At 42.7% G+C, this 23,005-nt stretch overlaps 1 protein-coding gene across 3 annotated transcripts in view; it reads right to left on the bottom strand.

The window, feature by feature from the left end:
* The window catches only part of CCDC88C (coiled-coil domain containing 88C), a 100,185-nt gene that overhangs the window by 7,960 nt on the left and 69,220 nt on the right, over positions 1–23,005 (bottom strand). For all 3 annotated transcript variants that reach the window (XM_081171907.1, XM_081171906.1, XM_081171908.1), the window contains 10 exons: positions 21,482–21,609; positions 19,806–19,947; positions 18,072–18,260; positions 16,398–16,559; positions 14,647–14,924; positions 13,831–13,974; positions 9,354–9,540; positions 8,214–8,359; positions 6,121–6,210; positions 4,921–5,159 (listed from right to left, as the gene is read on the bottom strand). In XM_081171907.1, coding sequence (XP_081028033.1) covers positions 4,921–5,159; positions 6,121–6,210; positions 8,214–8,359; positions 9,354–9,540; positions 13,831–13,974; positions 14,647–14,924; positions 16,398–16,559; positions 18,072–18,260; positions 19,806–19,947; positions 21,482–21,609 — 1,705 coding nt within the window. The remainder of the gene's footprint in view (positions 1–4,920; positions 5,160–6,120; positions 6,211–8,213; positions 8,360–9,353; positions 9,541–13,830; positions 13,975–14,646; positions 14,925–16,397; positions 16,560–18,071; positions 18,261–19,805; positions 19,948–21,481; positions 21,610–23,005) is intronic.

Genomic DNA, 23,005 nt, shown 5'->3' with positions numbered 1-23,005 from the left:
GTGCTTTCGAACTGCTAGGTGGGCAGGAGCTGGGGCCGAACGACGGGAGCTCACCCCACCGCGGGGATTCAAACCGCTGACCATACGATCGGCAAGTCCTAGGCGCTGAGGTTTTACCCACAGCACCACTCGCGTCCCTATGCCACCCGCGTCCCTATTTGCCAATGGTTAAGTCTCTATTTCGATGTCTACATTGCAATATTATCAGAGAACAGACAAACAGCATATCGGGAAGGGGTGAGTGCTGCAAAGGGTCTGTTAGATAAAAGGAATCTTTAACACAGAATATGCAGAGGCAGTTAAAGAGGATGCATCATTGGCAACACAGCGACAGCAGTTCATCTCCGCATTTGGACGGGACATGAGGCACACCAGTGAAGCACACAGCAAACCCACTTACTTAAGATGTGCACCATCACCTGTAAAGAAATGGGCACTGTGTGGTCCTTTAGAGTGTACTGTGGTGAAGAAACGATCCAGATTGTGCAATAAAAGATTCTTCATCTTACTGAGGGGGAAATGTAGTCCATGTTGACTTGATCTGAGCTTGGATTTAGTTTGTGTCAATGATATGCTGAACGTCTATAATTTGTGTATGTAGAGAAGTTATAAGTCTGGTATATATATATCTATTCAGAAATGCATTGAAAATAAATGATAAGAGAAGGTGTTAGAGATCTCCCGTTTCCGAGAAAGAAAGTGGCTCATTAGGAGAGGATGGGATGTCAGAAGACGGCCAGAACCGGAAGCGGTTAGAGAGAGACGGATGATTCGATGGAGACTTGGGAGACTTTTCTTTGGGCTTGCTTGTGCTTCTCAAAAAGGGAATCTTTTTGCGTTGAGCAGCTAAGTGTTATCACCCAGAGATCCCAAAAGGAAGAAGAAAGGAAGAAAAAAAAGTAACAGAAATAACTAAAATGTACTTCAAACAACCAAGAGACCAGCTAAACATGAAAATGGACCAATTATTTATTCTACAGCAACTACTAAATCAGGTGAGGGATTAGATGAGAAAATGGTGCAGCCACAGCCAATAGTATCTACGATTATACATACATAGTAAAATCATACATGCAATAGACACATCTGCTGTTTTTCTCTGTACAGTGGTACCTTGGTTCTCAAACGCCTTGGTTCTCAAATGCCAGAAAACCCAAAAGTGTTCCGATTTTTGAACGTTTTTTGGAAACTGGTGTGGCTGTCGGCTATTGTTTCCAGGGCACCTGCACCAATCAGAAGCTGCACCTTGGTTTTTGAACATTTGAGAAGTCAAACGGACTTCTGGAACGGCTTAAGTTTGGCGCTTTTGTTTTTGCTATTTATTTTGTGGTTTTGAGGCTTTTCCGGTAAATTTGTTTTTGTGACTGTGTGGAACCCAGTTCATCTACTGAATGATTGATTGTGTAACTATGGAAATGGATAAAAGCCCCCCACCCCCTGCAATCCAAACAATGACTAACATCAGTGCAGGTAAGAAAAAAAAATAATTTTAATTTTTATCATCTACAATACTACCTTATTTATTTTATAGTACAGTACATTGCTTTCATTTTATGGATCAATGGTCTCGTTAGATAGTCAAATTCATGTTAAATTACTGTTTTTAGAGGTTGTTTTTAAAAGTCTGGAATGGATTAATCCATTTTGCATTACTTTCTATGGGAAAGTGCGCCTTGGTTTTGGAACGCTTTGGTTTTGGAACGGGCTTCAGGAACGGATTCAGTTTGAGAACCAAGGTACCACTATACTGCAGTTTAGAAATATCACTGCATTTCTTAATCATTTGGGGGCATATGCTTTTACTTTGTGTAGCATCTCTTACAGAATTTGTAAATGAGAAGGGACACAGAGCTTTCCCCATCTCATGAGCTGCATCTACGTGGTTCTTGATCCAGGAGAGATGCCTATTAATGCCCTGTGGTTCAGCTCTGGCTGCAGCTTGTGGTTAGTGAGCCCACAAGCCCAGGCACAGACAACACACTAAGCCAAATCATGGCTTAGTTCAGCATGGTACAAGAGTGAGAGAAACCGGGGAGAAGTAAAGTAGTTATGAGCTCCTCGCTCGGAGCCTGTACATTATTTTTGTGTTCCTCATAAGCCATAACTTGGCTTACTGGGCTGTGTGAACCCATCATGTGTACTATGGTCACACATTTACCATTATAATTAAGGTCTACATTAAGATTTCACATCATTTCCCCCCATACACTTGTATACATTGCAAAGTAAGTAAGGCACATTTGAACACAATGGGACTTTAGCACAAGGTTAAGCACTTAAATTCCACAAGTTACAAATACAATTGAGACCTAACTTCCTCTGGATTAAGTCTCAGCTAGTTAGTAACATGCACCTTCCATCTCTCCCAATGTGTCACATGGGTCACACACACAGTTCCTTTAGAAAATATTTGTACAGCATAAAGAAAAGTTGTGAAAAGTTTTCATAAGAATTTCACTCAATGCTCTTGTTTTCTTCCTGCTCTTTAATAAATGCCAGCCTTTTCCAATAATCCTGAAAATTGCTTTTACCTCCAAGTCAATAATTATTAGTTGCATTTTAGTGTAACATACTCTGCTTTCTTACTGACAAACAGCTGGTTATAAAATGAAAACCACCAGCCAACACCCGGTGTCTCTTGAAATCACTGCCAACCTTTCCCACTTTTCTTACTGTTTCTGTGCGACCATTTCTTTCCTAATTACTCCCTCTACTGTTAAGAGATGGGCCACACCTTCAGAGTGCATAAAATGTCATAGTAAATTGCACTATATGGAGGAACCTTTATATATTCTTTATATATTTTGGACAGCATGAAGTGCAAAATCTCCATCCATTAATTTTGAAACAGTACTTAATAGATCTCACGCAATCAACTCAGAAAACATGTTGAGTTGAGATGCCGTTAAAAAACCCAGACATTTGGATGAATCTGATAAACTCAGAGAACTACTATGTCTAATAGGACATGTGACAGTAATACTATTAGTATTCAGTAATCCAAAATAAATTTATTTACTCTAAACCATCTTTCAGTCATAATGCCTCCCAAAGCAGTTTAAAATAAGAATAAAATTGAAGATGAAGTAAATAATAATAATAATCTAAAAACCACTAAACAAGAAGTCTAACTTAGCAGCAGCAATGGCAGGACAACCAAACCACAGCATCAGAATAAGCAAAACCTTCAAACAGAAGCAGCAGCAAAAGAAAAACTTTACTCCATCTTCGTGCTGATAGCTCAGTAAAAAAGTTTTATGTTTCACACAGCCCTCCCCAGAAAACAGACTGTGCCTGATGAACCTCCAAATAGTAGGAAGTTTCAGAAAAATAAAATAAAATAATAATAATAACAACATTAATAAATTAATAATAATAATAATAATAATAATAATAATAATAATAATAATAATAATAATAATAATAATAATAATAATAATAATAATTTATTATGTATACCCCGCCCATCTGCATCTGGCTGGGTTTCCCCAGCCACTCTGGGCGGCTTCCAACAGTACACTAAAATACAATAACCTATTAAACATTAAAAGCTTCCCTAAATAGGGCTGCCTTCAGATGTCTTCTAAAAGTCTGGTAGTTGTTTTTCTCTTTGACATCTGGTGGGCAAAAGGTCCCCAAACTAAAAACTCTGCTCCTTATTGAACAGGGGTAGGGAATCAGTGGCTCTTCAGACATGTTTGAACTCCAGCTCCCATGAACCATAGCCATCATGGCCAATGGTCAGGGGTGATGGGAGTTCCGTATCTGCATTGTTGAGGATCCACAACTCACAGTAGTCATGGCTTCAATGGCAGAGCTTAATATGCTGGAAAATGGTTTATCAGACGTATATTGACCCCTGTTGCATCTCAGAAGTTTGATAAGCAGTGGCTGCAACCTCAATATAATCCATGCTTAAAAAGCAAATCAACATTCTGTCCCGAGAAAAAACTGTTTAGCAACCCTGTATAAATAAGTACGAACTCATTTTCAGAGGTAGCTCCAGAGTGGTGAAGTGGGACATTGCCGCAACAGCAAAACCAACCTCACTTTGTATGGAGCACCCAAGAACACCAGGCAGTACAACATAATTCTCCATCTGTGTTTGCAGTTAAAGGAGTCCACTTTCCAAAGGACTCATTATTCTAGAATGGGAAAGTATGCTCTGCATACTTTCACCTAAAGCTCAAATCCTGCCGCCCCCCCCCAATCCCTCTAGGTTCTCTCATCAGCCATTAACCCCAATCTCCTCTTCTCTTCATGCAACTCTCGGCTGCCCACCTTCTTTTCAGTAAGCATAGGCTCAAGATTATGCTTGCTAGCTCTGCTTTGCCAGTGTGCTCAGCAAAAAGTGAGAAGGAGCTAGATGTTCTGTAGATTCTTGCCTCCAACTGGGAACCCTGTACCAATGAACTTCCTAATCACACATACAGGCTTTATGCACCTACAGAGTACCAGGTATACTCAAACTTTTTGAAACTTTCCACTGAACATACAGAGATAGTGGTCAGTAGGTGCGACCCCACTGAGGAATCCCATGTTTACTGAATGTGTGAATGGAAAGCGACAACATGTTCAAACCTTCCTTCTCAGCACAACACCCACTCCCCTATCATGTTGTCTATGAAACAGGTGAGAGACCATCACCTCTGTGGAACCAGAAGGTACCACTAGTCTCTCGATTTCTACCATCTCCACAAGGTGGTCTCCTTGTCTACCCTTCCTCATGAAAGTGCATTTAAAATAGCCCACTAAAAAGAGATGTGCTTCACTCTTAATTTCCCACTTGATTTCAGTGGCATTCAGAAATGCTCAGCTGTGGCTGAATTGCACCCTTTTTTCTTTTCTTAGCTAGCTAACCTTGCCAGCACCAACAGACCAGCAGTTGATTAACTATCCATTAAGTGCAACACCACCTACCTTTCCCCATAGGTCCATTATTCTGCTCTCTGCCTTCCACTGAGCCAGACTCTGCGGAGCTGTTCTCCAGATTCTCCTGCTGCTTGGGCAGCTGTGAGGGCGATGGTGACCCAGCTGTGTCTGTGCTTTCTGAGTGCCATGGAGGGCTCTCTGTCGAGGATTTCAACCGTTCTCTTGTAGCTTCTTTCTTTGGCTTCATGAGTTTAACCAAGGCTCTAGCTCCTATCCAGTGGTTTTTCCTATTATTGAGGGAAGGAGCAGCAATCATTTTGTTTCGTGTTTTTAGCACAGTGCAATGCTTATCTTTTCTCTCCACCATAAAAGAGTACTGTGAAACTGCCTTGGCATCAGGAAGATGACATTCCCTGACTCAATAAAAGTTGGGCCGCGTTTTGCCAGAGGATTTAAAAACCAAACACTGGGCAAAGACCCTGCGTGGAGTTTTCACATAAACAAACATCCCATGAATTTTTTATTTGTTGTCTCTTATGAGGACCTTTTCGGATTCCATTCATTAAAAACCCTCCTGGGAGAAAGATGGGGACTTAACACTGTAATTGCTCACTGCTGAGATACATACAGACACCAGTGCCCTTATCTATGAGCCTTATATAGCAGGGGTGGTGAACCTTCATCCCACAGGCTGAATGTGGCCTTCTAGGCCCCTCTGCCTGGCCCTTGGGACTCACCCCATCACTGGCACCTTCCTCAAGTGCTTTTGCCTGGATGTTGCATGTTCTTGAACTGCGTATCTTGCTGACCGGAACGGAGGGTGGAGAAAAGTGGTCTGTGTGGTGTCTAGAGATCTTTGGCTTTTGTGTGGCAAATGTAGCTTACTGTACAAAGTAAGAGTTGCATCTGTAGCTTCACTCACTTTTGCTTCTGACCCTACTCATCGGTGGCATGCAGCCTCGGGCTGAAAAACGCCCCCACCCTTGCCTTATCAACAGTGACTATCTGTGCATCCACACATGATGAAACCTGCAAGGTGTGACCAACCCCCCAACCCCAATATCTTCCCTAAGAGGAAATGCCTGTGCCTCAATAAACAGAATTTCTAGACTGCAAGAACTGTCAGTAAGTGGCCGCCTTTCCAAACACAAAGGCCCTCGCAATACAAGTTGCCCTCGCACACTTAAGGGGCATCTTTCTGCCTAGGAGAGGACTGCCCCTGTGCCATTTAAGCTTGAGAAAACTTACTTTTTTGGAGCCGGATCATAAAACTTATACTGATCCATTATTTTCTCCTCCAGTTTTTCTTTGTGTCGCCTTAATGCATTCAGTTTGTCACTGTTGAAAAACCAAAGCGGCAGGGAAAAACAACACATGAGCACTTAGAGGGTTCTACTTGCTAGGAATTGAGTATAATTAATAATTCAACTCTCACAAAGCCCGTGTCCCCGAGGGCAGGATTTTGAGCGATGAAAAGCCCTTCTGAGAAAGTACCTATCACACAGAAGTAATTAGCTTCATGATTAAGCACGTCAGCCGTCTAGTTGGTAGGGCAACCACCACCAAAAAGCTGAAGCACAAGAAAACAACAAGGAGGATTTTAAAATGTTTGCAGTCCTTGAGGGGGGGAAAGTGCTGGTTTTGTTTTGTTTGTGGAACGTGTGAGCTAAACTACCTAGGTAGATTAAGTCAAAATCAGTTCAATACAATCACGACAAGTTCATGGCAGGATTTAATGACCACACAGTATATCTGGGCCTCTGGACAATGTAGTTGGATGCCTGGATAGTACAGGGCTGTTACCATGTCTGCTAAAAGTTTAGGGATCAGCCAGTACCATGTGAAATAGAACCTCACACCTTCATACCTGCAGCTTGTCCCAACAAATTTTACATAACTTACCAGGTGCATCATTCAATCTGCCATATACCAGGTAAGCACATTTGACACTTAAAAAGAAACCCCAAAACTACCTTTATGTATGCATGTTGGCCTTAACCTGTTATATACACTACGAGTGAATGAAACAAGACTGCTGCTCCAGCTGTTGCCTGCCATGACTCATTCAGGCGCACTTAAAGGGGTTTCAGGCGCACTTAAAGGCTTGCGTGCACCAGGCAAGTCTCAGGCAAGTCTCAGGGCTTGATTTCCCTCCATGTCTTGTGGCAAATTGCTTTTGCAACTTTCCAAAGTTTCAGCCACAGGTTGAGACAAAGCTTGGGAGGCTGCTCTTCATGGTCCAGAGGAAATCTGAATTATACATAGAGGCTAATACTAGACAGCACATCATAAGGATTATCTGTGATAATTGGCAACATCACTAGTTAGGTATTTATATCTTGCACTTCTTAAACCAATTACTTGGCATCAGTGTGTCCTGCACAGTTGCACTATATATTGGGAAATAATAATGATAAATCACACCATTCCTCCCAAAGAAACCCAGGATGGCAAAAAGATCCCTTTTTAAAAAACAAGCCTTATAGAAATAATTAAGTTGACAGAAACAATGGGTTGCATCCAGCACAAGTTTCAGCACCATAACAAACTTCTGCATGTGCAGTGAACATTCTCCTTCCTCTATTGCTGCCTGCAGTCCCCAGCACAATCCCAAAATCTGCTCCAGAGAGTTTGGGGGAGCCCTTAGAGAAGTTTGGGGGGTTCACAGGAGGAGGAGAGGAAGGGGAAGTCCCACTGAGTGGAAATCCATTTGTGCAGAGTTGGATACAAGTCAATATCTTTCAGCCATCGAATGCCTGGATGAACAGGATTATTATCATTTTTTAAAATGCCTAAATGTTAATAATTAGGGGGAGAGGTGCACCTCATCAGGGAGGGCATTCCATGAGCAAGAGGCCACTACTGAGAAGGCCCTGACACAGGTTCACACCAGACAGGCAGCACCCAGTGGTGATGACACCAATAGGGCATTGCCTGCCAACCACTGAGGTCTGCAATGGTTTATCTTCTAGCTACTTGGCATCCCAGGCCATGAGGGCTTTGCACACTGATACCAACACCTTGAACTAGGTGTGGTAACTCACACTGCAGTCAGTACAGTGCTTTCAGGAAATAACTCTCTGCAGCTTGCATCTGCTTTCACACCCTAGCATCAGGTTGTTCAAGTGCAGGAGCAGGGATCTATGCAATACTCTGTAAGCTGCGTAAAGCTGAGTAAAGGGATCACCCAGTTGCTCAGAAGCTTTTTAAATTGACTTTTGGCTGTAATGTGGCCCAAGGGACTCAGATATCCCCTTGGATGTCTCCATGCACCCTCATCGCCACGCTTCAATAACAGTCTCACTGACAACATGATAAATAAGTGGGGAGGGGAGTCTTACATATATTGCTTCTGTTCCTCATGATACTGCTCCTTGTTCTCCATGTTCTGCTCCAACAGCATTTGGTTCTGTTGACTCAGCATCTGGATCTGACTCAGGAGATGATGATTCTCTTCTTCCAAGTTTCCTTTTAGGCGAGCCAGAAGCTATTCAACAGACACATCACAGGTGAAGTTCTTGTCTATTCACCATTAATAAAACAGCACCAAGCCAAAGGTCCTTTGTACCCTAAAGCTCACCAACTACTTTGGCGGTCAGATAGCGAGTGCCAAACCACTGCCACCAGTGCTAAGATGCACATGCATAAGTATGTCTCACTCAAATAAATTACTGGCTGTTTGCTGCATTTATATTGTGGTAGCCTATCGCTTTCATTGCCATTCATTCACTGATTTTAACTGGGAGTGAAACTAGGCACGACAGGCTGCATAATCCAGCTTGGGTGATGCTGAAACCCTAACAAAGCAAGGTGGGGGGAGCTTTCAAGTGCATTGTGAAGCTGAGTCCCTGCTGGAATAAAGAAGCTAAAAAAACAAGTAACAGTTATGAGACAGGAAAAGATGAAGGCATGGAAGAGGTGAGCTCCCCAACCCCATCCTGTTCTCCAGTCCACCCATCTCACTTTTTAAGGATTTGGCAGCAACCCAAGCCCAACACCAGGGTTTCCCCTTCAAATTACTGGCATTTAAGTGCAAGTCAACGCCACTACATTCTGCTCCCTTTGGCTGCATTCTCACATGACAGTAAACCATGGTAAATGATTTACCACAAACACGCAGATAACTCTCACTTCATTTCTCCTTGCTAGCAACAATCCATCTTCCTGGGCTTCACAGTATGGCTGAACCAGGGATTGCTGTTTGCTTCACTCCAAACAAAGGACAATCCGAAGCCAAGGTTTGTTCTTGGCTTACCAGTTGCTTGGAGTGAAAGAAGCCATAACTCCCAGATTGGACATTAATGTTACGCCAAGGATTGTGGTTTGTTGCTCCTGTTTGCACCACAGAGAACTAGTGAAGTGGGAGTGATCTTCCATGGCTTACGGTCCTCTGTGAATGAGGCAGCATCTATTTATGGACTGGCAAAGTCTTCCTGATCTCAACAATAACCACCTGCATTTCATTGGTCCATAGATCTCACCTCACAGTGGTTGTCCAATTTAGTCAAGGAAATGTCCATGGTTTGGTACTGCTCCTTCAGCTCATCATAGCGAGCTTGACAGTGGTTCAGCTGTAGCTGGGAGCTATTCAAGGAGGTTTTCAGTTCCTTGGTGTGGACGTGAAGCCCCTCGTATTCTGCTTTGAGCTTGCTGTGCAAGAAATTAACCCTAAATGGGAAAAGCCAAACATCTCACTGCTTCCCTGTCCAAATCTCCAACAGCAATTCAAACCAGAAATGAACAGTTAAAACCTTGGTCCTTCTGAAGGGTAAGAATACAGTGTTTCTGAATGCTAAACAAAGAGGCAGGTCTATTTCTATTAGCAAATAATTAGTCAAGCATTAGATCTGCTAATAGTAAAATCTGAGAGGGATTACAAGTTTCAATGGTACCTTTGTTTTCCAAAAGCAAGGTTTTAACTTAATCCTACTCCATTTAAGCACAATTATGCCCTGCCCAAAATAATTACCAGAGCAGCGTTTGAGGGTGTATGTTTTTAATACAGGCATTTTCTAGGCTCATATTTCAGTTGTTCATTCAGTCCTGTGATAGATAATATCCTGCATTATGTCCCCAAAATTTTGCCTATGACTAGGGAAGGAGATTACTGGGTGAAAAAAATATACAACATAGACACAGAAAGTATCGTCATCATGTTAAAATGACAATGGTATAATGGAAGGCCTATAAAAACATTCCGTACCTAAACTATATGCAATGTACTTGCAAACACTATGTTTTTTATATAGGTAAAAGGTAAAACGGTAAAGGACCCCTGGACGGTTAAGTCCAGTCAAAAGTGACTATGGGGTGCAGCGCTCATCTCGCTTCAGGCCGAAGGAGCCAGCATTTGTCCACAGACAGCTTTTCTGGGTCATGTGACCAGCATGACTAAACCGCTTCTGGCGCAATAGAACACTGTGATGGAAACCAGAGCGCATGGAAACGCCGCTTACCTTCCCGCCTCAGCGGTACCTATTTATCTACTTGCACTGGTGTGCTTTCATTTTTTAAAAAAATAATTTTTATTAACCGACCAATCAAATCAAATCAAATCAAATCACATCACATAAATTCCAAATTACAAAGCCGAATTTTAAATTTTGTTGAGGGGACCCATATTTCAAGTTCCGAAGGGGGATTCCGATCATCTTCTTGCTACTGCGTTAATGTCCAAATCAGTCCAAATAAAGTTCATAATTCTATCCAGTCTTATCTTGCTGTATATTTTTTCTTTTTTCTTTATGATCTCTTCTGGTAATCTCCTTAAGCAGATAAACACCAATTATAATCCTGTGTGAATTTTTCCATTCGTCCAATCCTCAAATCGAGATGGTTTCCATATATCATCGCTTTCATAAATAACATCGCTCTTTCCATCATTAATCGCAAAACTGCCGTTCTTAAGTCCCTCTGAGGAGTCTCACCCACAATATAAAAACAGCTCTATTTCTCCTCCCAGACTTAAGTCCTCCGACAGAACTTGCAAACATGGCGACGGTATTTTTAACTGCGTCATTCCAAAGCCCTTATACATTCCACGATCTTCTTAAAACATGCTTTGGTTAGAAAATTTATCTCCACAGTCATAAATCCACAGCTTAAGTCATTAAAACGACATTTCTGACTTGTGGGGGGTGGGGATTCTTGGTTAATCACTTAGAGGAAAAAAGAAGGAAAGTTTTTTTCCCCTCCCCCATCAAGTCCTTTTGCCATACTGAGTCTTGGCGTATCTTCTCATGATTTATCTTGTTCCTCCGACCCGTCTTGTTTATTAGAGATCTCTTCAGTTAGCAGTCTTTACTCCCCCTCCTTCCTTGAAATATGTGCATTCGCTTCCTCCTAATTGTTTCTTTTGAAGTTCTTGCAGCTAGAGGCGTGGATCAGAGACAGCGTCCAGGAGCGCTGAGATCCACAGGAGAGCATTCTGCCTAGTGCCCCCATCCCCACAAATTCGGGGGTGGTATAGGGCACAGCAGGCAAGGGCAGCCCCCCCCCACAACCTTGGGGGAGTAGGGAGGCTATTTACTCCCATCACAGCCTCCTAATTACCTCGTGTGGGTCGGAGAGATGTTATTGTCAGCCATCTTCCAATGCGCCTCTAGTGGCCCCTCATTGCACTGGTGTGCTTTCAAACTGCTAGGTTGGCAGAAGCTAGGATAGAGCAACAGGAGCCCACCACTGTTGTGTGGATTCAAACTGCTGGCCTTCTGATCGGCAAGCCCAAGAAGCTCAGTGGTTTAGACCACAGCGCCACCCGCATTCCTTCACCTTTTACATAGAACTGAGAGGAGAGAGACTTTCTGCAGGCAATGGCTTTCCCACCTGCCTTGCCCCACCCTTCAGCCCTGGAAGCCTTTCCCAGACCATGACTTTGAGAGCAGCAGAGGCAGCTGGGAACAGAGTAGCTCAGGGATAGTTTTTAAAGATAGTTTTATGGGCTGTGTGTCCTTGTTTTTCAATCTGATCCTTTTGTATGTTTTGTGGTATTTTATGCATTGTGATTTGCTGTTATTTTTCTTGATTATAGATTGGTAATTCTTTATTGTAGCTGATGGGTGTGGACTGTTTAATTTTTATTTGCTGATGTTTGATTTTGCTGTTAACTGTTAGATTCTAGTGGATTGTTGAATACCGCTTTATTTGAAGTAGGTTGTTTCTTTTGAAGTTATTTTGACTTTTTATGTAAGATCCGATTGTAACTATTAATGTTTGATGTTCTATATTTATTTTTATGGGTGTTGGAAGCCACCCAGAGAAGCTGGGGCAACCCAGCCAGATGGGCGGAGTATAAATAAAATTATTACTGCTGTTGTTGCTGTTTTCAATGAGGTGGGCTCAATCACTTGGACAGAAGTTTGTATACACCCCTAGCAATGATATGGGATAAACCATGCCATCCCAAAGCAGGGGAAGCTAAGGTGCTGTCCTCTAGTGTTAATGAATTCCAATCTGTTGGAGGCCAATATAGCAGGAGTGGTGTACCTTCATCCCATGGGCTGAATGTAGCCCTTTAGGCATCTCTATCTGGCCAATTCAGGCCTCATCATAGGACTGAAACTGCCTTGGTCGCACTGGTTGATGATCTCCGGCGGGCTAGGGACAAAGGTGAGAGCTGTTTCCTAGTTCTGCTGGATCTCTCAGCGGCGTTTGATACCATCGGCCATAACATTCTTCTGGACTGTCTTGAGGGGCTGGGAGCTGGGGGCACTGTCATACAGTGGTTCCGCTCCTTCCTCCTGGGCCGTGTTCAGAAAGTGGTGGTGGGGGATTAGTGTTCAGACCCCTGGGCTCTCACTTGTGGGGTGCCTCAGGGTTCTGTCCTCTCCCCCATGCTTTTCAACATCTACATGCAGCCGCTGGGAGAGATCATCAGGCGGTTTGGGCTGGGTGTTCATCAGTATGCAGATGATACCCAGCTCTACCTCTCAAATCAGAACCAGTGAAGGCGGTGAAGGTCCTGTGTGAATGCCTGGAGGCGGTTGGAGGTTGGATGGCGGCAAACAGATTGAGATTGAATCCTGACAAGACAGAAGTACTGTTTCTGGGGGACAGGAGGTGGGCAGGTGTGGAGGATTCCCTGGTCCTGGATGGGGTAACTGTGCCCCTGAAGGACCAGGTGCGCAGCCTGGGAATCATTTTGGACTCACAGGTGTCCATGGAGGCACAGGTTAAATCCGTGTCCAGGGCAGCTGTGTACCAGCTCCATCTGGTACGCAGGCTGAGACCCTATAATAATAATATCTTTATTGTCATTGCCCCCTCTCGGGGACAACGAAATTACTATCTGTCTGCGGACTGCCTCGCCAGAGAGGTGCATGCTCTGGTTATCTCCCGCTTGGACTACTGCAATGCGCTCTACGTGGGGCTACTTTTGAAGGTGACCCGGAAACTACAACTAATCCAGAATGCAGCAGCCAGACTGGTGACTGGGAGCGGCCGCCGAGACCATATAACACCGGTCTTGAAAGACCTACATTGGCTCCCAGTACGTTTCCGAGCACAATTCAAAGTGTTGGTGCTGACCTTTAAAGCCCTAAACGGCCTCGGTCCAGTATACCTGAAGGAGCATCTCCATCCCCATCATTCTGCCCGGACGCTGAGGTCCAGCGCTGAGGGCCTTCTGGCGGTTCCCTCACTGCGAGAAGCCAAGTTACAGGGAACCAGGCAGAGGGCCTTCTCGGTAGTGGCGCCCTCCCACCAGATGTCAAAGAGAACAACAACTACCAGACTTTTAGAAGACATCTGAAGGCAGCCCTGTTTAGGGAAGCTTTTAATGTTTGATGTATCGCAGTATTTTAATATTCTTTTGGAAGCCGCCCAGAGTGGCTGGGGAAACCCAGCCAGACGGGCGGGGTATAAATAATAAATTATTATTATTAATTATTATTATCTGGAATGTACCGCGTTGCCCAGTAACATGTAAAAGGGGCTGGCATAATTTCTGAGGATGTGTACCTTTCCAGCTCTTCTCTCAGTTTCTGGTTCTCCGTGGTCACTAGTGCACTTGCTCTCTTTTCCTGCTGCAGAACCTCTTTTTCTGTTTTTAAAACCATTTCCAGCTCCTCCAGTTTGGATTTGTGTTGTATCAAGCTGTTATATCTGCAGGAAATAGATAAAAGAATGCCTGCCATTTTGCCTTAATGCATCTCACGATTGAAACATGATTCAGAAAATCGAGATTAATTTTCTCTGTGTCAACAGATTCTGGTGGTCTATTGTAAATTTATGTATTTGCATAAGCCACAATGCAACCAAAGTTAGGAACTTCTCTTGCATGCCTAATTGTCTGTGATTCGGATTGATAGGACCTGAAAGTTCTTATCTATGGCTGGATAACATCCATATTTTTTTGGTTTATTCCATGTACTTAAACCACATACATTGTAATTTAGATATTTTTACACACACACGTTTTCAAACATCTGATACAGGAGAAACTACTGGCACATACAATATTTCCAACACAAGGAACTTGAGAAGGTTGCCAAGTCATCAGGGGGGGGAACGCGCAGATCGGCCTGTTGTTGTGCTTTCAAACAGATGCTTGATCTGCTGAAATCTGCAAGTGATGCTTTTCATTACATGGAAACATCATCTGCTAATATCTGCAGAGCAAACTGCTAAGTAAAGGCTGAGACCTGTTTTTGTGAGTTGTTTTTTTTTTTTAAGTTGGCAACCCTTTTTACAACCCCATCCTGCAGTAAATCCCCCAGGGGGGCTTCAGATGTGAATAACTCATTTATTCCAAGAGGCTATGCAAGACCCACTAACCTTTCTCCCAGATCTTTGTGCTCCAGATCCAAGTTTTTATGAAGCGCTTTGAGGCAGCTGTGCTGTTTTATCAGCATTTCATATTCTGTCGACTGCCGCTCGTGCAGCGAGGCCAGGTGCTCGTGGTCTTGCAGGAGGGACTCGTATTCTGCCTTGAGCTGATCTTTCTGCTTCAACAGATTGTCACATTCGTTCTCCTTGGTCAGCTGCTGGTTTTGGAGTAGAGCATTTTGGGCCATCAAGGAGGCACTCTGCGAATTTAGGGCTGAGTTCTCCACCTAAAAGTTTCCCAGAGAATCAAGAAACGTTTCATCAGCACACACAGGGGTAAATTATATAAAAGGTGCTTGCACTGCTACACCACTTTGGAACTGAATGCCTGATAGTGAACCTTTCTCTCATACCTACCTGCTCATATGCGAAGATCTAGTGTGAATGTCCTCTTGACAGGGGAATCAATAAGAAGCAACAGAAGAAAGGCACAGACCGAATCACAGACCCAGGCACTCCCTGACTGCAGAATTTCCTTCCTTTTCAGGTGTGCTTTGTGTTGACATTTCTGAGTTTTCAGTGCCAATTGAAGACCTACTCATTCACCCAAGCCTTTGGTTGACTTTGTCTTGCTGCACTTTGCAATGAGTCATTTGATTATGTATGTGTTCTTGCTTGCTTTATCGATTACTGCATACTGATTGCATGGTTTTTATTACATTTTATCAGTATTGTACCCTGATTTGACAATTGTTGTTAAATATTTTATACTTCCAAGCTGGGCTGGGGAGGAAATTAAAGGAGTGGAGTTTTTTGGGGGGAGGGCAGGATTCTATCCCCCGTGGAACACATACTAGGGAGGGATGTGTCTCTGGATTGTGTCAAGTCTTGCACGTGTGTGTTCACAAGTCCATTCCGTCCTTCATTTTCATTTTTTAAAAAATCAATATAAAAACTCAAATTTAAATATGTATTTTAACCATAAAATGGATATTTAAAATAAATTTTGATCCCAATACAAGCCTTTCTAAATGCATCTTGTCCTAATATATGCATTTTTAAAATAAATATTGTTGTTAGATGTGCATGCTATATTGCAATATGCAATATAACATCCATTAACAACAAACTCAGGTTTCCAATGTTTACTTTTGGTGGGAATGGGAAGGAATGGATTGACCCAACAGCCAGCAAGCTCACTTTTAAGCACATTTTGGTTTGTTGGTTTGTTTGAGCTGAGAACTATATCACACAAAATGATGGAAGATGGAATCCAACAATATTTGGAGTGTATCCACCTGTGCATTAAGTTTTCCAAATTACGTAACAGCACTAAATCAAGAACAAAAGAAAGGGTGAAATCCAATGTTGTGCTTTTCCACTCGTTCCATTAGCACAAACATTTCAGCTTGCTAGAAGGAATGATCCTCCCTCTCCTCCCTCAGTTCTGGGGGTTCTCCTGACCACCGTGGTGCCAATTTCGGGGGTGGGGGGTGGAAGGAAAGGGGAGAAAGCCCCGTTGCATAAGCAGAAGTCATAAGCTGAATCATGCCCATAAAATCAAAACATACCTCAATTTCCCTGAAAATACACCAATGTATTAATCTCACAACCTTGTAGGAGAGGATAATCTTTCTTTACCACCAGATGGACACTCAAAATGATAAGACCTTTGCTAGAAATTGGCTAATTCCATCCCATTTTAAACTGAGCCACCTAAAATGTTTCTGGCAAATGTGCACAGTAGGGATTTTCCTGACCTGGAGCTTGGCTGTTTGTGTTTGCATGGAGGTGTTGTGCTCTTGAAGGAAGGCATTTTGCTTCTGTAGTGTCAGGATCTGATTGTTGAAGGAGGTGTTCTGGGTTTCCAAATGTCTTAGCTGCTCCTTCAGAAGCTGCTTCTCTGCATGTAAGGCTGCATTCTGATAGGAGAAACAGAAATGAAAAGGCAGGAGGAAAAAGATTCAGCAGCTACAGATTCTTCAGAGCATCTCTGACACAAGGGGAGCCTACACAGTCTTCCATTTTTCACAAGCAAACAGCTCATGAGTACCCTTAAAAGTTATAGATGCTAAAGTGGGGCCAATACTGCCTATGTTAAAGAAAAAAGCAGGAAATAATGGTTGCAAGTACCCTGCACCCCAGACTTTCATACAGGTAATGAAGCAGCAATGGTAGTGGACTTCCATCCTTCTTCCCCTAAATCAATGGTTTAAAGCTGTGTTCAAGAGAGAACTGGGACCCTTAGGAAGCTAATCAGGGATGTCTTAATGACAAGGTCTATAATGTCAGGACAGTTTCTTGAATTGCCCACCAATGCAGATCATCTCCAATATGCAAACAAAGGTGTGCTGAGTATGTTTTGGCACATATTCATTCTTCCGATACAGTGTCAACAGTGTGCGCAAACACCATCAAATGTGCACCAGCAATTTCTGCAGAATGCATGAATGCCTTGGCAGACCACTGAATATGGAAAGGGTTGCCTGTAGGTGGAAGAAGCTTGGAAACCACCAGCCTTAATAACGAGCATCTGCAAAAGAAAAGAGGGCTTTGTTCCTCTTTCTTATTCAGGCACATTCATTGAGCTCTGTATGGGAGAAGGTGTAATACTGTAGAAGACTGACATAAAGTATGAAGGGAAAGCATTCTGAAAATGCATACCAGAGGAAGGACCTTCTTAGGGGTAGCCCCTCAGTTATGGCTCCTCACAGAGATATGGCTGGCATCAAATATCTTGAGTTTTGGGCACCAGCTGAAGACCTACCTTTTTGCTCAGGCATTTGCTGAACATTACTGCCTGTTTGCTATTAATATTTTAGTTTTAGTTACTGAGAGTAACGTGGGATATTTATTTATGATGTTACATTGTACATGTTGTATTTTGATTATTTTTTAATGTAACCTGCTCTGGGATTGCTATCATAATGAGGAGTAATACATGTTTAAAACAGATTCATAAAATAAGGGATGCTCCACACATTATGATTTTCCTACAGAGAGAAGTTCCATATAGGAAAATATGTCAGAGCTTTCAGAGCCACAGGCTTGTGTAATTGGCACATGGTTCCCTCTCAGCATACATACACAGAAATCAACCATCAATGGGCTGTACCCAACACTGTCTGTCTGCTAGTGCCAGGACTCTTACGCTAACGTGGACAGGTGAGATTTAAAGCTGCTCAAGAGAAGAACCCAATGCAACAGCTGCACTCGAAGAAACTTGTTGCACAACAGATTGAGCGATGCATCGTGAAACAAAGCTATCAGCAACCTGCTTATGCATGTCTCTTGTGCAACAAGGTTCCACCGTCAGCAAAGTGTTTTGCTGGAACAAGTATACCACTAAGTGAATTCACTTTAGTGCAACACTGGCTACAGTGCATCGCATAGGATGAACATAATAAGCTAACCCAGTAAAGGACAAAACTTACATTCCTTTCCAGTTCTATAGCTCTGTCTTTTACTTTCAGAAGCTCCATTGTTGCTTCTTTGTGTCCCTTTTCCCACTTTTCCTTTGTCTGATGACAGGAAACCAAATTTTCATTGGGCTGCTTCAATGAATTCTGCAGAAGGATTCCATCCTCTTGCTTCTGCTTGGCACCTTCAAAGTTCCTCCTCATCTGTAATACACGTTGTTTGTAAATATGCCAATAAATAGAACTGTGAAGTCTACAGGAGTAACTTAGCCTAACCCTAAACCCATTATCAAAAAACAGATGATCACAACCATATATATCTGTTGAAAACATTCAGCATTCATCACTTTAACTACTACTTTTTATTGCTTTTTTCTATTAATATTTGTGAGGTTTTTAACCCAAACATTGCAATGCATATGGAAACCTGTTTTAAAGTGTTTTTACACTGATGGTACATTGGGTATAACAACCTGTCATTGCTTTCTGGGTCTTGAATTTCTGCAATCTATCTCTTGAATAATTTGTGTTTTTAAAGACTTCATTAGGTCAGTATTTCCCAAACTTCTTATAGGAGAGGCAACATTTATTATAAATTAAAACAAGAGAGACGCTTTGCTCTTACATCCCAAAAGCTTTACTTTTAGGTATGAAGATGAAAACAAGACTTCTTCAGTGATGGAACCCAATATTATTTGCCCTCAGAAATGCCTAACCCATTTCTTTTTTGAGCCACTGCTCTGAGTGTCCCTCTTGATGGAAAGGAAACAAGACAGGGACTTGACTCATTCAGCAAATCAATGGGCACCCTTCTCTGAGGACATGTAATTTGGTCTCCCTGCATTGGTGTGATCAGATGATCCAACCACATCTCATTCACAAATGGAGTAGAGTTAGTTACCCTCAGCAGAGGTCACTCCTTTGTGAGCATATGCTTTGATCTTACAGGAACCTTTAATCCATTTCAAAAAACACTAATGCATCCCGGCACAGAGTTTGGGGATTATTATGATCCAAACCCAAAATCTGTTGGGATGGGAGAGTTTGGATTCAACAGATCTTGAGCTTTCCTGGCTAAGCTGAAGATATACCAATGTAAATCCCTGAGACTGTATAAATTAAGTCAATGTATAAAAAAGGTGGGTTACAGGGGTGTGATGCAGGCAGAAAAGGACAAAGAGAGACTTACACCCCTTCCAAACCTCTTTCAGCTCAGTCACATGACCTAGCATCTCAGCATAATTTAGATGGTAAAAAAGGGTAGTGCAAATGAAATTCCTCCTGAACGGAGTTTGGAACTGGGTAAATCAAGCCAATGTAACTTACGTTGGCATAAATTAGGCCATCTTTCTTGAGTTGAGATTGAAGAAACATCATAATGCAAGCTAATGAAACATCTAAACTTTGCGCCAACCTTCTTGTTGATATGCACTTTTATTTTGAAGACTCATCTATGGTGTGTTCCAGTCAGGGTCCCACATGGGTTTTCTATGGAACTACACAAACACACAAAGTTGCTATTTGCCCCTGCATACAGCATGTTTGAAGGCAAAGAGCAGCCAGGGGTGGCGGCACGATAGGCAGTTAACTGGTGTGCATTGGGTACAATTTCACGACCTGGATGGAGTACAAATTCCACTGTTCGCTTTTCTCCAGAATAAAAAGTGGCCCACATGCTTTTCAAATAATCAATTTTTCATAACATGCAGTTTCACCCTTTATATTATGAAGCAAAGGTTTCCCTCTTACGGTGTTTAGTTCATTCTGTAACTGCTGATTCAAGGTGAGAAACTCTTGCAGCTGGGCCTCCAATACAGCAATTTTCTCTTCTTTATTGGATAGCGTTGTCTTTAGGTCACATTCAGTTTTGCTTTCCAGTATCTTATACTTCCTGTGAAACAATGACCATATCAGTAATGAGAAAGGCACAAAAATTCTGCCATATTGAGGCGTTTCAGCCATTCTTCCTGAATATTAGAAAAGAGCCCACAGAACCATTGACTTTCCATCAGTATCCTACTTTCTCATTTGCAGAGATGTACTTATGGGGTTAGGGACGTGGGTGGCACTGTGGGTTAAACCACAGAGCCTAGGACTTGCCAATCAGAAGGTCGGTGGTTCGAATCCCCACTCTGCTCAGAAGCGGCTTAGTCATGCTGGCCACATGACCCAGAAGCTGTACACCAGCTCCCTCGGCCAATAAAGCGAGATGAGTGCCGCAACCCCAGAGTCAGTCATGACTGGACCTAATGGCCAGGGGTCACTTTACCTTTACTTATGGAAATTAGAATAAAAACATCCGGACATGCGTAAAAGGATGCTGTATGGGGACTGGCCTGGGGTGGGGGCTTGTATACTGGCATCCATGGATGCATGCTGCTAGACCAGGTATAGAGAACTGGGTATGGGCAGGGCAGTGGGCCAGATCCTTATCTCCTGCATTAAAACCCCCAGGGCCAAGTTTGACAGGTGGGTGAAGCTATGCTCCTTTCAATCTCCTGACATCACAATGATGTCAAGCTTGAAATCAAACTGTGCAGGCAAAGCCGTAGCCCATTGCAAGTCCTGATGATCAGCTGATCACTGGGGCTTACAACCCCCTGTGCATCTCTGTTTGCAAGCTCTTCTCAAGTACTGTGCCAGCTGATAGTTGGGGCTTGTGAAGCCCTTGTACACAGTACTCTGTAAGCCCTGGCAATCAGCAAAGCACAGGGGAAACCCCTTTTGGGCCAGTCACAATGGTACTTGATGGGATACGTGATGCTACACATTTGGGGCAGGTGTGCATGCCTTGGCCCAAATGGTTTGGTGGGCCACACAAGGCGACCTGGAGGACCTACTTGGGCCCCACACTGGGTTAAACATACAGTAGCACTGCCACCTATGGTGAACAGTGCAGTTGGAAGGGAGAGCAAAATAAAGGTAAATCCTTGTGCTCATGCCATTCTACTACATTACAGATATTTTTGCAGATGCCATGTATCCACATCTCCCTGAGAATAATTCAAATAGCAAGTGATATGGAAAGCAGAACCATTACTTGGCAAAATTGCAATATTTACGGTAAGTAAATCCCTGATCTCACTGAAACTCAGTGAAGCTAAAACTTCATATTTAATTCACTATGGCTTGCAAGATGTCCCTACATCTGTGCAGCTGGCATCTCTGTTGACAGCCTTGTTTGAAGAGAAAGTCAACCTCACAGCAACTCTAGGACTAATAGGGGACTTTCATCTACCTATAGAAGCTTCTGTTAGAAACAAGTAATGTGGTAATTTAGTTCCTTTAGAAGAAACAAATAGGAGCACCAGAGAAATCCCACAAACTTTTGACAAGAGTACAAAGAACCTGGGAAATTGTAATGAGGGGAAATTGAGGCAAAATGTGCCAGAAATCCTTCCAAAACAAAAAGGTGGTCTTCTCACTTCTCATTGTTGCCATTATCAGTCTCTAGGAGCAGCTCCTTATTTAATCCGATCTTCTCTAGTTCCTGGTCCAACTTGTCCATCTCACTAGACAATCTCTGGCTCTTCAACTTCTCAAGAACCAAATCCTGCAAATAAGGACCAACTTAATTAGTAGCCTAACAGTGAAAGCAACAACACAATTGCTTTTCTTTACAACAATATTAGATTTTGGAAGGCCTCTGGGCCACTTCACAGAAGACTTTTCTTGCACAGTTGTCACTATTGGGAAGAAAAACTATGTCATCTACTGTACAATACTTCTCAAGATAAAAATTTGCACTGGATGAAGAACTGCATTTATCTTTGTGATAAACCACAGTTAAACCAAATAGTCCTTAATCAACCATAGTTGCACATTTAGTCTGAACCGGCAAACTATGATACCAGCTTTCAAAAAAGTTGACATAATAAGAACTCTGAAGTATGGTTTGGTATCTTGGCTTGTTGTAAAATTTGTCAGTTTGTATGAAACAAACAGATATGGATAACTGGGAACTTCCCAGTTCAATTGTGGGCCACAGCACAAGAGGAATCAAAGAGGCTCTGTGTACAATCCAAAGGCTCATGTTTAACTTGGCTTAATATCTTAGCAGGTGTTTGAGCAAAGTCACTCGGGAACCAGCCTATTTTAACTGTGTGAACCAGGCCTTAATTTGTGAAGAAACCTTTGCTGAGGATTTACGACTTCGATGTTCTGTGTTCTTGAAATCACAGCCTGCCTGTGAAATATGACTCTCTCGTCTGTGATTCAGAAATCAGGTCGGCACTAGGCAGTGATTTACTAATAACTCTACAACATCTAGATTGTGGATCACAGAGGAGAGTGCACATCACCTATTGCGGGGGTGAGGAGAAGGTAGATTGGGATCTGAACTTCCATTAGTTCAAAAATGAACAACAACAAATGAACTTTGTTCATTTACATTAGGCTGCTGCAATGAAGAAAGTTAACCAAAGTAGACACTGGGGGGAAAGGACTATAAGCTCAGCTCAGTTGCAGATAACAAGTTTCTAGGGGTCACAGTGTTCTTCAATTATTTTGTGTTGTCTAATGCCTTTTCTACCTGGCTCTGGTTGGCACACCTTGGGGTTCTAGTAAAAAAAATTAAAAAGTGGCTCCAACAAGCCTGAGGTCAACAGAAATGGTAATGAGAATTCAGCCCCCTCTCTGGGCCATGACAAGATGTTATGCTCCAAATGGCCACATAGTGTCCCCCTAATTCCCTCAGTTGCATTGGCTATACGTTATATATAGGGTGAGTCTTTTAAAAGAGGCCCCATGGAAAATGTGTACAGTGGTACCTCGGGTTAAGTACTTAATTCGTTCCGGAGGTCCGTTCTTAACCTGAAACTGTTCTTAACCTGAAGCACCACTTTAGCTAATGGGGCCTCCTGCTGCTGCCATGCCACCAGAGCACAATTTCTGTTCTCATCCTGAAGCAAAGTTCTTAACCCGAGGTAATATTTCTGGGTTAGCGGAGT

The sequence above is a fragment of the Podarcis bocagei genome (genome assembly GCF_964188305.1).
Source record: "Podarcis bocagei genome assembly, chromosome: 1".
NCBI classification, from domain to species: Eukaryota; Metazoa; Chordata; class Lepidosauria; order Squamata; family Lacertidae; genus Podarcis; species Podarcis bocagei.
This window is presented reverse-complemented; position numbering and strand designations above follow the sequence as displayed.